Below are 13,569 nucleotides of genomic sequence, written 5' to 3' on the forward strand. Positions count from 1 at the left end.
TTGTCGTTCCTTTATGGTGTCCGCGTTTTTTATTGAGCCACATTGTGTGACGTTTTCGTGAAAACAGGGGAACACGCGACAGAAAACGTTACAATCAGTATTCTTGTTGGAGGAATGATATATTTGAGGTTTCATGCAGCTGCAATTGCTATTTATAACAAGCAGCAACTTACCATAGTGGTAAACACACTTTAAACTACATAAATGCATAAAATTGTTTGGTTTTGGTTGAACATTGAACCAAATAAAAATGCTACAGTGTAGCTTTGCATTTTTACATGCACAAACAATTCATATATATTGTTAAAAACCGTTGATATGCTGGATTTTCTGGTACCAGTAAAAACAAACTAATAAATTCCATAATAGGGTATAGTGATCAGGTTACAGTGTTTTTTTTTAAGGTGTTTTGGGGGACCGAAACAGTCCCCCAAATTTCTCCAGCGGTTCCCCAAAATTTGCCAGTAGCCTAATAAATAATTCGTTTAAGCAAATATGGCTATTTTTTGGTATTTAAATGAAACACTTGCGGTCTCTTAAAACTACTTGGAATTTTTGCATTTATGCACACCAATAAGGCGGGAAATAACGTATTTTCAGTGAGTTTAAAATCTCTTGCCATGTCAATGTCTTTACCTAGACAACACCACCCAAATACACACAAATGTTCACACAAAGACAGCAAAACTTTGCCTTGTACCACCAACTGCATTTCAGAAATTGCCTAATTTTGCTTGTTGGATTTGAAAATAGAAGCAAAGAAATTTTTTGGGTTTTACAAGTCTCGAGCATCTGTTATTTCTTCCGGAAGTTTTACAGTCATTCCTTCCATTTCCTTTGTAATATGAACCTGACAGCCCAGTCTGGACCTATGTATAAACAGACTCAAAGTAGCTTAAAGTGAGCTAAATTAAGTGATTGCTACTTCAACAGTTATCTCACTAACAAACCAAAGTTGTAGATATTATACATAGCAAAAAATTGCCATTAATAAATTGTCTTTTTTGTTGTTGTGCATAAATGAATAAAATTGTTTTCATATCTGTGTTTTATTTGTTAACCACCAATTTTTAAATCATATATATATTGTGACATGAACAAAGACTGGGAATTTGTTTGTAAAAGTTTTACCCAATATTGAGTTACACCACACCTACATTTACATCCCCTAATCGACTTACATGATTGCTATGTAACACAAAACACAACTTCTACAAGCATTTGCCCTGAAGGGTCACTTACGTTTCAGTAAGGCCGCAAGCAAGATCCAACATGTCCATTTCATCCATGAGTGGTTCCTCTAATGTATCATACACTTCTTGATTGAATATTACATGACATGTTGAACATGCTACAGTTCCTTCACATACACCTAAGGGTGGACATGAGAATATAAAAATATTAAAGGCAATTGTTATTAAAGGTACAATACAATATCAAATCAAGTCCATATTTCAGGCATTCTAAGATCTTGTGTTATCTGATCTGCAATGCGATAGTTTTAAAATTGTCATAATCAGGCTACAGTTGGGAATTTAATATGCAAATAAACTGATTTGCAAATAACCAAAGAGCAATTTCAAAGAAATTGTCTGCATAACAAACATTTTAAACATGTCCCGCAGCTATCTTTTTTTAAGACAAAAATTTCTGACTAAAAAAGGAAATTCTAAATACAGCAACATTACTTACAACATATAATTCGATTAATACAGTTATGAAATTATAAAAGGGGTACAAAGCTTATTTTAAGTACGGCAGTTTTGCAACAAAGTCACAACAAGCAAAACATTTTAGACAACTATCTCACCATATGATTCAAAATCAAGTTGGTTATCAATGACCACGTCTAAGATGGTGTCATCAACATTGGCTTGTACAGTATGTGTCTTCCGGTTGCGATCCACAATGTTTATTGTGATTCTGTATTCCAACCAAACATTTTATTAGGTAGAGACAACAATTAGAGGCAGCAATTAAAACACAGTCTCAATTAAAAAGCTCTGAAGATGAGATTGTTTGTTACATTAGGGTTTAAAATCATCCAAACAGCTGAATATTTTGAAGTGATACAGGTTTATAAAAAACAGTCCTTTAATTGTAAGTTGTAAAAGTGTTTATCTCCCTTAAAGTATAATATGCAAACCAAACTAAACACATCTGTTCGTTGCACACCTTTACTATGTTTTTGTCAGCATCTAAAAATTTAATAGTCTAATGAACACAGATTAGATTCATTATGATAACATTTTATCTTACAAGTCCATACAAATGAGTTGTACCACAAAAGTGTAATTTAAATACGCAGTGATAAGCTTACTTGTCATTATGTAGTAGCGGTGCAGTTTGAAATCGTCTCACTGGACTGGTTACTATTCCATTCTTCAGTTTGGGGCAATGACGTTTAAAGTAGTTATATCTAAGACCCCTTGTGGCAAGTTTAAGAGCTTGTAAATGTGTGGATTCCAAACTGGAAAGACAGGACACAATAGACTTCCCAAAGTTGGCCATTGAAAGCATAATCCTTGTTTATGAATTCCAAACTTTAAAATCGATGTGATTTATTCAACTGCAGAAGATTCAGATAGGTTTTGTTGCACACAAAAAAGTATAACTAAAAGTTGACTTACGTAAGTTTTTGGTACAATATAGTTTTTAGACCGATTTATTTCAACAACTTATTATCCAAATTCCAGATCAATGTGATCTTTCAACAATCATATTGTCCAAGTGTCCACTCATGCGTAGCATTGTTACGCACAGTTGCACATTGATTACCACGACGAAATCGCAGCGATGTAGTTTCGACGCAGAATTCGGGGTTATGAAATTGTAGAAATGAAATTACCAGTAGGTATGTGTAAATGCTGAAAAAAGCTACATAATTCAATGTATGCACCCCGGGTACTACACCGTATATTTCCCAATATAATTGCTTTACTATGAAATTGTTGCAAAAAATTATAAAACGCATTGAGGAAATTTCCACGATGTGAATTTCGTGAGTTTACCTCATAGTTTTTTAACTCTTTGGACAAACATTTTGATAGTATAGTCCAGTGGTTCTCAATAGAGATGTACCGAAATCGGCATTTTTGCCGAAATAATTCGACGTCACGCGAAGTCGTATGCTACACGCGTTTGATATAAAAACATAAGTTTTTCTCCCAGGCAAAATGTTCAGAATACTTGTGCTTCGTCATAATTTTAGTTCTGTGGGGGTCACCTTTGCTTTAGGCATGATTGCCAGCCTGCCAATACGGATTTGTTGTCAAGCAGTGCGAAAAACAATAATCAATTAAAATATATATTACTTGGCACGATTTTAGTTTGAAAGATTGTGTGGTATCTGAAAAGACACGTTTTACGCCTTAAATGTGTTTTCGCAGAGATTCGGCTGAATTAATTCGGCAAACCAAATATTCGGTACATCTACATTCTCTAGTTCTCAACCAGGGCACTTGATCGCCCCCCAGTAGGGGGACGAACTGTATTATGGAAGAGGGCAGGGGTGCATGTCATGGTCACTAGGAGCATTCGCCAAGAGTTTTTGAATTTGGATTTGTCGCAAGTGGATGTGCATTCATATTCTGGATTTAATCAACAATTTCCCACTCGATCTTTGTGTCCACTTTGGCGCCACCAAGTACCATTATGTTCCTAATTTATTCAACTTGCTTGAAGATGAATTTATTGCTTAACTACCAATCAACGAATTTGAATTTAAAGCTAAATTTGACCATTTTTGTGATTTTTTACTAAATTTCATGGCCATTATACCATCGTTTAAATGGGCGCTGTCCATGCATGTTGACGAAGGCTATTCCAGCACAATCTATAAAAGGTTGAGAAAAAGTAGTATGGACTATACTGTACAGCAAAACCATTACCTCCTTTGGTTTGATTTGAAAAATCTGAAACTGCGTTTTTCACGCAGCCCAGCTACGCCTGAATGAGTTCTGATAACAAGCAGTCTAGAAGCTCAGGTTTTTACCCCAGCCTGCAGGCCATCGATAAGTTGCAGTGGGCTACGTGTACAGTTTTACTGACAAAAATCATACATCTGCACGTTTGGTTAATGTTTGATAGACCTGAAAAAGTGTAGTAAATAGTGCCTACGGTGAAGTTTTGCCCTTGTAACTGAATTGCTCAAACATAGCCTGCAAGTTAGAAGCGACGATAGAGTAAAATGAAAGTCATAGTAGCAGGGCTGCCAAAAACTGGCACAAAATCTATAAATGCAGCCTTGACTCTGTTGGGATATGAAGTGTATGATTGGTTGGAAAACTTCTGGTATCTTGGGGATGATTGGGTAAGGCAAATTCGGGGCGGTTTCAAAGTAGAAGATATGAAACGAATGTTCGAAAACGTCGATGCTGCAATGGACAACCCTTGCTGCATTCACTGGGAAGAAATATTTGATGCCTTTCCAGAAGCTAAGGTAAATAGTTTGTTTGTGTTATTGCCTCGATTTCAGAATAAGGTTTAGTTTCTTTTGACCATTTAGATTTAGATTAACTGTTTGTTGTTCGCTTTTCAATTAAAAAAACAAAACTTCCTAAAATTTTAAAAACCTTTTTGCATGGGCATAGGAATTTAATCAATGATAAAATTACCGCTTGGTGTTCATTGTGCAGGTGATTTTAACAGTCAGAGATGAAGAAACCTGGTACCGCAGCCTCAAGAACCATTTTAGAGCATTAAACAACGACATCATGTTTAGATTGATGTTGGCAATAACTTTTACTGGACGCCGACTTAATATGTTTCTAGTTGAAACTGGTAAGTTTGGTTAAACAGCATTGTTCGCTGTGGGTTGTTAGTTAATTCCACTTTGTGCATTTACAAGCTTTGCCAAGAACTTTTTATGACATGACAAGTAGAAGACCTTGGCCGTGGGAAGCGTTTAATTTACGTAACAAAGAGGGAAACGTTAAACTTTTTCGGAGACACGAACGGTTGGTGAAGCAGGTATATAAATCACATTTCCTGATTTTCCAGTCTACAAATAGCACAAAAATAAAGAATTAAGGAAACAGATGCAAAAGGAAGCATTTGGAAACTTATTCTTAATCCGATGCATTAAAATTCCGCTTTGTTTAAAATTGGAGTCATCCTCAACATCGACTATATTAAAACTTTCAGGTCGTGCCTAAAGATCAACTTTTGGTTTATCAAGTTAAAGATGGTTGGAAACCTTTATGTGATTTCTTGGGTGTTCCGGTTCCTGATCTGCCGTACCCACACAAGAACAAGAGGGGCAAATTAATGGAGGAAATGAAAAAACAGAATCCGTTAATGGGACAGCTTGTGAAGGAGTTCAAAATTTCACTGGCTTGTCTTTGCATTGTATTGGCGATTGGACTTTACATAACGATAACGTTAGTGCCATGGTAAATTCATTACCAATAAAAACTACCACTTACATCATGAACGAAACAATCGCCCCGGTTATTCCTAAAGCCTCCAAGATAGGTATTTTGTCAGCACGGATAGCAGTTTCGTAGATCTTATTGAGCGAACAGATCAAATGTAGAACGATGGGAGACAGTTTGTACATATTTGCGCATTGCGTCACACACTCTGCTTTAAATGAAGAAATGCAACATAAATATTATCAACTGTTGTTATAACCAGAAGAAATAAACAGCATATATAGGCGGATTACTCGACATAGACCTCTAGTAGGCTATATGCTATATACAGTAGAAGTGTGGGTTTAAGTCAGGCTTTACGTAAGTGTTACATCGCCATCGTACATATTATTATGTTTTCTATGTTTCCCGCCAGTAGGCTTAACTCACTTGTATGGCGCAATGTTGTGCAACCTGGTGACATTGTCTGTCACACATTTGGTGCTTATGATGTCACAACCTTGGCATTGTTTTACTGAAGTCCCAACTTGTAAGCGTGACTGCCTCGTGTTTATTAGCGACTGGATGTTATAGAGGCAGCATGCTTTATCTAATTGACCGGTTATGTTTGTTTCTTTGTTAACGAATAGGAAATTTGTGCTAACTGAACTGTTGCCGGTCGTCCAATGTGTAATTTGTGCATTTCTGGCCCACGGATCCCACCGTCGTCAGCCAACTTGCTGTTTGCTGTAAATAACTGCATTTTTCCGGTAAGCCTTGTTGCTTAAAGTCTCGCAGTTCGTTACTAATGTGTTTTGGTGATGTTTATTGAATTTGATGCTGTATTTGCAGAACGTAAAATCTCCTGATCGCTTTGAATGTTACTGTGACTCTGGTCCTATTATAGTTCGGTAAGAGTCAACTGTACTGATAATTTCTCGTCTGTTTCCTTAACTAAATTAGTGCATATTTGCAGAAACCGCATTTGCCTTTGTGCTCGTCTTGCTGCTGAACCCTTGAGCGCCATCTCTGTCCTGAATTGCCTTAATAAAAGAGTTCGTTATTTTGGCTCTTGGTGCCTTGGAGTTGTTGAGCGCGAGGAAAGGCGCGTTGAGAACCGTTCTAGGAATTTAAGCGATCACCCCTGCTGTGCTGTCTGGGCGCATAGAGTCACGCCCTCTACTAATTAAAAGACAGCGCAACAGTAAGGATACAGCACAGGAACACTGCGTAAACCAAATGCAACTTATTAAGCACCTCAATGCAGAAGACAACATGTATTGTAATATCGCAGTTAAGTCCACATCAATTATATTTTACTTTTTATGTACTTGGCGTTTAGGAGTCGTAAACACATATTTACAAATGGACTCACCAACAGCATTATTCGTTTACACGATGAAACATGGCTAATTTCCAATGCAACCGACGTACGTAGCACCTTGCTCCACGGCAGTCAGTCATGAAAACAACTAAACGACGTTGCGTTACCTCACTGGTTACTAATTGTTACGTCACACAACGCAACAGATTGCAAAGCAAGTTGCCGTGGCGAATAGCGGGAATCAATATAAATCAGTAATTACAGGTTGTTTAATATTGACATCTCAATACAAGTTTTTTTTTATAGACTGCAAATGTAGACTTTTTGTTAAATGTGCAAAATTTTTGAGTTCCGCTGCTTTTGCTGTAGACTTTGATATTTAGATGGAAAGTTAAAAAATAAAACATTTATTACCGGTATGGGTAAAATAATCAACAATTCACGGTTGAATGCTTCGTGTATTTCTGTCTCCTTGGTGTCGGCGTCTCAAAACAGCTGATCTGTTCTCAATCACTTAATGCGGATTTAGTTTGCAGCATTATCTTCTGTCTAACGTACACGGCTGCAAATCGTGCAAATATATCCCGAATTAGATTTGAAAAATTGTCTTTGTCTATGTGTTTGTATTATAAACATTAGAAAATAACTTAAACTACGTTTTGCTGCATGAAGTCAGCTTAAGTATGCTGGAAAGCCAGACGCGTAATCCTGACCAGGAATTTGTGCTTCATGGAAGGAAAACACCAATAAGGTTTGATTTGTGTAATTTTTTTATGCAACGCAAAGTGGTAGAGTTTTACATGAACGCTGTGTTGACTTTAAAAACAAAAAAATATCTTGAAACTTGTTTTGTCTGAAAACTAATATCTGTTTAGGTGAGGTTGTATTTAAGAATTTCAGAAGGTAACTGGGTTAGTTGTGCCCTAATAATCACAGCCTCACAGACTCTTTCTACTAGTTTAATCATAAACATTACTGCCAAGGTAGTGGTGTATATAGAATACATCGTGTAGACGTTTCGACAATCTCTGTTGTCATCATCAGTACATGTTTTTCTACTAATTTTAAAACAAAATTGGACTGCTTCAGTTCAAATACTAAACTGTCTTTGTGATGCTTAAAGTATGTTAACTGTCACTGCTGCTAACATGTTAAACACATCTGTTTTATGTTTCAGAGAGCGTGATGATGAGTATTTGTCAAATTCACAAAAAACTTTAACAAGCAAAAATCTCAGTTCAAGTTTCAATTTTTCAAAAAGTGGTAAGATTAAGATGATCTTTACTGCTTATCGGTTACTTGCTATTTCCAGGATGTAAATACAAATAGTTGCATTTATACTGTATGACAGGGGTCAGCAAAACATGACAAAGTAGTCATGCTAGGTAATTATTTATATTACTCACAGTGCGCCAAAAATCATTCTCTGGTAAGCTCCTGCCACATAGAACTTCATAATAGTGTAGCTGCAGTGCATTTAGTCATAATTCACCTATTGTGCTATTATGTGCATAAGAATTTTTCAATGTTTTGCAGCTGTTTCTGACTTGGTTATTGTTCAGTGCAATTATATCACTATGTTGTCTTTTACCAAGCAAAATAAACTCTATAACGTCAAGATTTTTCATTGAATACTTCTACTTGAATACTTTCAAACATAATTTAAACTGTAACACTACTTGTTTTAAGTTTGTTATAATGTAATGGTCTTAAAACACCAGCATAAATGTACGAATCTGCCTGCTTTCTGATACTGTTCAAATCAAGTGACACAAATCACTAATATACATGAAACTGTTTTAACTCAAAGGTATTATCATTTGGACATTACAAGTAAATTTGCATGTGGCATTGAAAAGCTTCCTGGCTCATGCCATACTAGATGCTTTACAACTTTTGTTTCAAGCTGTGTGTCATGTGAAACAGGCCACATTGTTGATGATAGGATAGTAATTTAGGTTCTAACTACTAGTTACTATTTATCTCTCAGGTGCTACATCATTTGATGCAACAAGCAGAAGTGTTCCAGATATTGCAGACCTTGAAAGATCTATTAATGAACTAAAACTTGAACTGACTGACCTTAATCAGAGTTTATCAGATAGCTATGGGAAAAGTGATATTTTTCTTCAGCATTCCGAACCTTCTTACAATGCACCAACTATTGTTAGACACAGGTTTGTATTGGAGTCATATTTTAGGACATACACATTTTGAATCATGTGATTTGGAGATATTTTTCTTATTTGCAAAAAAATATTTAAACACTTGTCCCACAACACATCCATTATGTTTGTTACCAAAAATGAAGCTACATATGTGCAGTTTTCTGCATTGGCCTGATATAAATTCCACATGTGTGATACTGTTCTTTCATGATTACATTTTCAAAATTCGTAGTTATGAAAAAGAAGACCCTGAGCTTACATTTCTCATGCAACGAAACGATGAAGAAGCTGTAAGTCACACTGCACCTGGAGACACCAAGTGGTATGAAGATCCCAAGCATCTTACAAAGCCCCTAGGGGATTACCCTACCATGCAGGGGTTAGGGGTCAGCAAAAGATCAGTTTCCCCTATTAATAGAAGTGTCGGTCGATTTGGTGCAGAAATAGCCACCAAGGTAATTTTTCATGCATGCAAATACACATGTATCTTGTATGCCTCTTCTAAAGTCTTTAAATTAATTTTTTACTTCTGTCTGGAGAATCTGCTTTCTCTATGAAATTTCTTGTTGATTGCCAATTCAGTTTTTTGCACACTGAATCTATTGGCATATTATTAGTAACATTAATATGTGAGAATATGTGATTGTTACAAATACTCCAATAAATGATTTGTGATACACAAATCAGTTGAAAAAATAATTGTGAATCAGAAACATTGCCGCACAAAAGACTCGATCAACTTTACTTGTGTTGAGGTCTTACTTTTTATCAGGCATTTGTAGTTTTGAAATTTGAGTTGTCAGGTGTACTGTATTACACTTTAGTTCTTTTCAACTAAGTTTTGATTTGTAAAGATATTTTCCCATTTGAAAGTTCAAATAAAAACATGTTTTCTTCACAGGATGTAACTGGTGACCTCACATCATTAGATGTTGCCTCAAACAACATCACATTTCCAGTTCGATTAACAGCCCCACATATTGTTGGAGTAAGATCTTTGTTACCCCCGCAATACCCAGTAAGACACCAAGACAAAGAAAGGGCAAAATCACCAAGATCTAGATCAAGGTTCGGACATACCTGTTGTTGTGCATAATAGTCACCAGCAGACTGTTGACTTATCTTACTGCTAGTGTTGTATTTGAAATAGGTGAGCAGTATATTTTGGCAAATATAGAAAACATAATAAAGTGAAAAGTAAACTGGTTATGGTGTTTAAGTCATTTACCACCACTATAATGTTGGTCAGAAGCAGGGGTGGGATTCAGCCGGTTCGCACCGGTTCCGCACGAAATTTTATAAGATCAGTGAACCAGTTAGCGTTACTGGTTACTGTCAAATGACTTTTTGTAAAAGAACCGGCTAAAAAATATAACTTTTTTGATAGAATCGTCTGACAAAAAATTTGAATCCCACCACTGGTCAGAAGTAAAATTTTAATGAGTGAAACTATTTTCTTTTTGAGTGTAGCATAGTAAATAATGTTGACTAATAAAGGGTAAATTTATTTTTTCTATAACATCCTTTGGTGGAACCTCCCTAACCATATAGAAAACACCATGATATTCTAGCAAATCTTGCTTGTCTTTTCAGGTCAGTGGAACTGGGAATGTTACGCAGCCGCAGTCTTTCGCCTGGAAGATCACGTGGACGCTCTGGGTCACGTGGTAGAGCACGTGATCGGTCGCCTTCTCCGCTTCCCGTGTGGATGCCAACCTCGCGACACGCTAATGCTTCATCTCAGCCCCCGCCCCCAGTAAAAAAGAATGCAAGGTAAAATGAAACAAACAAACATTACAAAAACAACTAATTTTGTCCGCACTAATCGTTTTGAGGTTACGTCTAACCGGATTTTAAGTGGAGTTGAATTCAGTTGATATCTCCTGATTATAACCAAACATAGCGATCTAATTGCACTAAAACTATCGACAAAACGGAAATAGCTGCGCAACATTAAAACGTAAAGAAAACTGTTTGATGTACAAAAGTTTCCTCTGAGCTGTTCCGAAAAAAGTTACTGTTAACATCGACGTATCTCCGCGCACAAGATGTATGTTATCAATTAGTTTGGCTTTTAAATGTGTGAAGCGAAATTGCTTTTCTGTTATGTGTATTTTTAACGGAAAGCCTACATGTAGAAATAATCCTGTTGAATTTGCAGAGGAAGGTCACCTGCACGTCGACGACCAGCAACAGCTTCTGGGTATCGACAAAGCAGCAGATCACGACGCAATCTGTCTAAGAGTCTCCCCATAACCAGACATTCTCTACATACTAACTATACTCGATACAAAAGGCCGACTGTAAGTAGAGACTGTATTGTTAGAATTATAACCGTGGGAAACTTGATATGTGTTGTAAGGCAAAACATCACCTATTTAAAACAATGTAACCCAAAAGAAAATGAAAGAACGGTTTGTTTTGACATTTAAGTTAAGTTTATTCGCTTTACAAAGTGTTGAGGTGGCTCGAAAGGGAAATAAATATGATTTTATAAAAATTGTGGTATTTTTAAAATTCTTTTACAGGAAAAATGATTGACTTAATTCTAGTTTAACACATCAGATTCTACTGGGTAGCAGCAAAACCGCTAAAGTTTCTTGCTCAGGATAATCCAAGTGGCCGAGATAGGATTAGAACCAACAACCTTGCGAGCACAAGGCGTTTGGACCAACCACTGGGCGATCTTGTTGCGCAAAATAAGTTACCATTAAACAGTATTATATGTTGTAGGTCCAACCTCGTCCTGGCCGCATGGAATTGGAGTTTCTCGAAGCAACTGACCAACTTGATACCAGAAGAGCTCTTGTAGAAAAAAGTCCTTTCCAACAGCAATTATCGAGGTGACTTTTACGGTGGATTTCCCGTGAATTATGACGTAAACCAGTATGTTTTTTTTTAATCTGTAGCGTACCTAGGACGAGATTTCGGTTGGGGTCAGAAATGTTATGACTCCATTGTAGCCGGATTAAAATTGCCGATTTATGGTTCCAAAAGTGTGCATTTGCAAATTTTTTTGTGTGGGGGAGCGTATCTGGTTTCCTAGCCTGTGGTGTATATTTGTTAAATGGATGCTTTTGTTTGCGGTTCAAGCCCTTGGTTAAACAGTGTTACTTATCAGACAAACTCAATACCGACAATAATTACGGGTCCCCTTCCCTATTATTTAAAACTTTGCATGTGTGAGGGACCCATGAGTTTCTGCTTGCAACTAAGGCTGTAAAAGACAGTGGCTGATATGAAACCGATTATAAATAAAGGATAGGTAGTGTATGTGCAATGGCAATATGTGCTGAGCCCCTTCTAGTTTTATTTCGTGAAATGCCGTTAATTAAAAATAGTTTATATTTTTGGGCAGATTACGACTTGAACGACTTCGTGTGGAGGAAGAATATTTGCTTCAACTGAAAAGAGAGTCGGAACTCGAAAGAATAAGAGGACCGAAACCCAAGTGGTAAAGTTGCTAATAATAATGCAAATTATGGCATCCGTTAATAAACGACCCACTAAACGTGTTTGTTTGCCTGTTAAAATTCCAAACCCGGGACCAAACAATCGACCCATACTCGAAATCTAGTTTTCATTAAAAAGATGTTGGCATTATCACTTTTTTTGCAAATGGATGCCTGCTGTCAAAAGCATATACTTAATCAACCACACAAATTTCGCATCAAAATCAAGTGCAAATTAAGACAATGTGTAAATTTTGCACCTTAGAACTGTGTGTGTTAGTTACTAATAGGATAGTTGATCAGAACTAACTCTACAGCAACTTGTGTTCAAAAAATGTACAAGATGTCCAGAGGAGGCAAAGCGGAGGTCAGTAATAGACCACGTTATAGCTCTTCCATTCCGTTTCGTAACTATTCGTAATTCTCGATAGATGTCAAAACAGGTTTCTCTATCTCACATATTATCTGCATTCGTAATAGGTGCATTAGTTAATCCAGTCATGGCGATTTTTTTTGCAGGTACGAAATGAAAGGTCCGCAATTCCACTATGAATGCAACAAGAACACATCCCTCCACAAAAACCGAGACCAATGGGGCGATACAATGAGATATCGGAACAGTTTGTTGCAGGCCTCGCGAGAATTTGCGGACAACATGGTCGAACCGGTGATGAATTAAAATCAATTGAGTCACATTACGTTTGAATTTAAGACGTCAATCATGTCTAAATGCATTTAGATTTAGCAGAAGGTTATGGTGGTGGGATTAGAAACATGTAAAGATGGATACCTTTAATAATGTATAATCATCCTATAGCGATTTTGTGTGAATTTTTTGAACCACTGTTTTTGTGTGTTGCTGAAGCGTATAACTCACTGTATGTGTTCGTAGCCGTACATCACCACACAACTGTTTTTTGATCAAGACTTTTTAATAAATCACTGTGGTTTAATGCAATGCTTAGCCTACTTGTATACTTCCTTTATAAGTTCTAACCGTAATTCCCTCCAATTTTGGTAATCAGTTGTGTTCCTGGAGAAAAATTTGACCCAAGCGAAGTTGAAATCAAAAGTAGGCTACATAAGCCGACTTTTTGCCAAAATATCTGTTAGCTGGTTTGATCGTGTTTGTTTTGCGCTGGATTTAAGCATTAAATTTTTGCACTTTTATTTGTTTGCTGATAAAGTCATATTTTTCTCTCTTACTTACTGCAAAAGAGAATATTAACTTACTTGCTGTAGCCTACGGCACAAGTACTGCTGCTTCATCT

General features: G+C 36.6%; 4 protein-coding genes across 5 annotated transcripts; 3 read left to right on the top strand and 1 right to left on the bottom strand.

The window, feature by feature from the left end:
* Positions 1–10: 10 nt before the first annotated feature.
* LOC145232472 (adrenodoxin-like) lies at positions 11–2,789 on the bottom strand. Of its 2 annotated transcripts, none has more exons than XM_080097098.1 (5): positions 2,631–2,789; positions 2,321–2,543; positions 1,811–1,923; positions 1,243–1,372; positions 11–869 (listed from the first exon to the last, which is right to left on the bottom strand). In XM_080097098.1, the coding sequence occupies exons 2-5, from the start codon at positions 2,518–2,520 to the stop codon at positions 776–778; spliced, it is 537 nt and encodes a 178-aa protein (XP_079953224.1). In that variant the 5' UTR covers positions 2,521–2,543; positions 2,631–2,789; the 3' UTR covers positions 11–775. The 2 variants fall into 2 exon arrangements, with proteins under 2 accessions (XP_079953224.1, XP_079953223.1); XM_080097097.1 differs by having other exon boundaries at positions 2,321–2,569.
* A 1,262-nt stretch (positions 2,790–4,051) lies between these two features.
* LOC145234189 (uncharacterized) lies at positions 4,052–5,397 on the top strand. The gene is made up of 4 exons (XM_080098945.1): positions 4,052–4,441; positions 4,638–4,782; positions 4,850–4,971; positions 5,146–5,397. Exons 1-4 carry the CDS (start codon positions 4,190–4,192, stop codon positions 5,395–5,397), a joined length of 771 nt encoding a protein of 256 aa, XP_079955071.1. The 5' UTR covers positions 4,052–4,189.
* Positions 5,398–5,745: 348 nt separating this feature from the next.
* On the top strand, positions 5,746–7,105 carry LOC145232037 (uncharacterized). The gene is made up of 3 exons (XM_080096536.1): positions 5,746–6,124; positions 6,207–6,265; positions 6,331–7,105. The coding sequence occupies exons 1-3, from the start codon at positions 6,041–6,043 to the stop codon at positions 6,542–6,544; spliced, it is 357 nt and encodes a 118-aa protein (XP_079952662.1). The 5' UTR covers positions 5,746–6,040; the 3' UTR covers positions 6,545–7,105.
* Positions 7,106–7,227: 122 nt separating this feature from the next.
* Positions 7,228–13,468, top strand: LOC145232036 (uncharacterized). Its single transcript, XM_080096534.1, has 10 exons — positions 7,228–7,429; positions 7,856–7,941; positions 8,669–8,855; positions 9,079–9,301; positions 9,748–9,914; positions 10,440–10,619; positions 11,008–11,149; positions 11,580–11,689; positions 12,205–12,300; positions 12,818–13,468. The coding sequence occupies exons 1-10, from the start codon at positions 7,362–7,364 to the stop codon at positions 12,975–12,977; spliced, it is 1,419 nt and encodes a 472-aa protein (XP_079952660.1). The 5' UTR covers positions 7,228–7,361; the 3' UTR covers positions 12,978–13,468.
* The last annotated feature ends 101 nt before the right edge of the window (positions 13,469–13,569 follow it).

Source organism: Phallusia mammillata, chromosome 6, assembly GCF_965637545.1.
Source record: "Phallusia mammillata chromosome 6, kaPhaMamm4.hap1.1, whole genome shotgun sequence".
In the NCBI taxonomy this organism is placed as follows: Eukaryota; Metazoa; Chordata; class Ascidiacea; order Phlebobranchia; family Ascidiidae; genus Phallusia; species Phallusia mammillata.

Coding starts and splice junctions, on each gene's coding strand:
- LOC145232472 (XM_080097098.1), bottom strand. CDS start 2,520: ATGCTTTCAATGGCCAACTTTGGGAAGTCTATTGTGTCCTGTCTTTCC. Junction 1,924..2,320: donor CCGCTACTACATAATGACAA/GTAAGCTTATCA, acceptor GTTGGAATACAG/AATCACAATAAACATTGTGG. Junction 1,373..1,810: donor ACTTGATTTTGAATCATATG/GTGAGATAGTTG, acceptor GTCCACCCTTAG/GTGTATGTGAAGGAACTGTA.
- LOC145234189 (XM_080098945.1), top strand. CDS start 4,190: ATGAAAGTCATAGTAGCAGGGCTGCCAAAAACTGGCACAAAATCTATA. Junction 4,442..4,637: donor ATGCCTTTCCAGAAGCTAAG/GTAAATAGTTTG, acceptor TTCATTGTGCAG/GTGATTTTAACAGTCAGAGA. Junction 4,972..5,145: donor ACGAACGGTTGGTGAAGCAG/GTATATAAATCA, acceptor TAAAACTTTCAG/GTCGTGCCTAAAGATCAACT.
- LOC145232037 (XM_080096536.1), top strand. CDS start 6,041: ATGTGTAATTTGTGCATTTCTGGCCCACGGATCCCACCGTCGTCAGCC. Junction 6,125..6,206: donor TAAATAACTGCATTTTTCCG/GTAAGCCTTGTT, acceptor CTGTATTTGCAG/AACGTAAAATCTCCTGATCG. Junction 6,266..6,330: donor TCTGGTCCTATTATAGTTCG/GTAAGAGTCAAC, acceptor GCATATTTGCAG/AAACCGCATTTGCCTTTGTG.
- LOC145232036 (XM_080096534.1), top strand. CDS start 7,362: ATGCTGGAAAGCCAGACGCGTAATCCTGACCAGGAATTTGTGCTTCAT. Junction 9,915..10,439: donor TCACCAAGATCTAGATCAAG/GTTCGGACATAC, acceptor TTGTCTTTTCAG/GTCAGTGGAACTGGGAATGT. Junction 11,690..12,204: donor TTCCAACAGCAATTATCGAG/GTGACTTTTACG, acceptor ATTTTTGGGCAG/ATTACGACTTGAACGACTTC.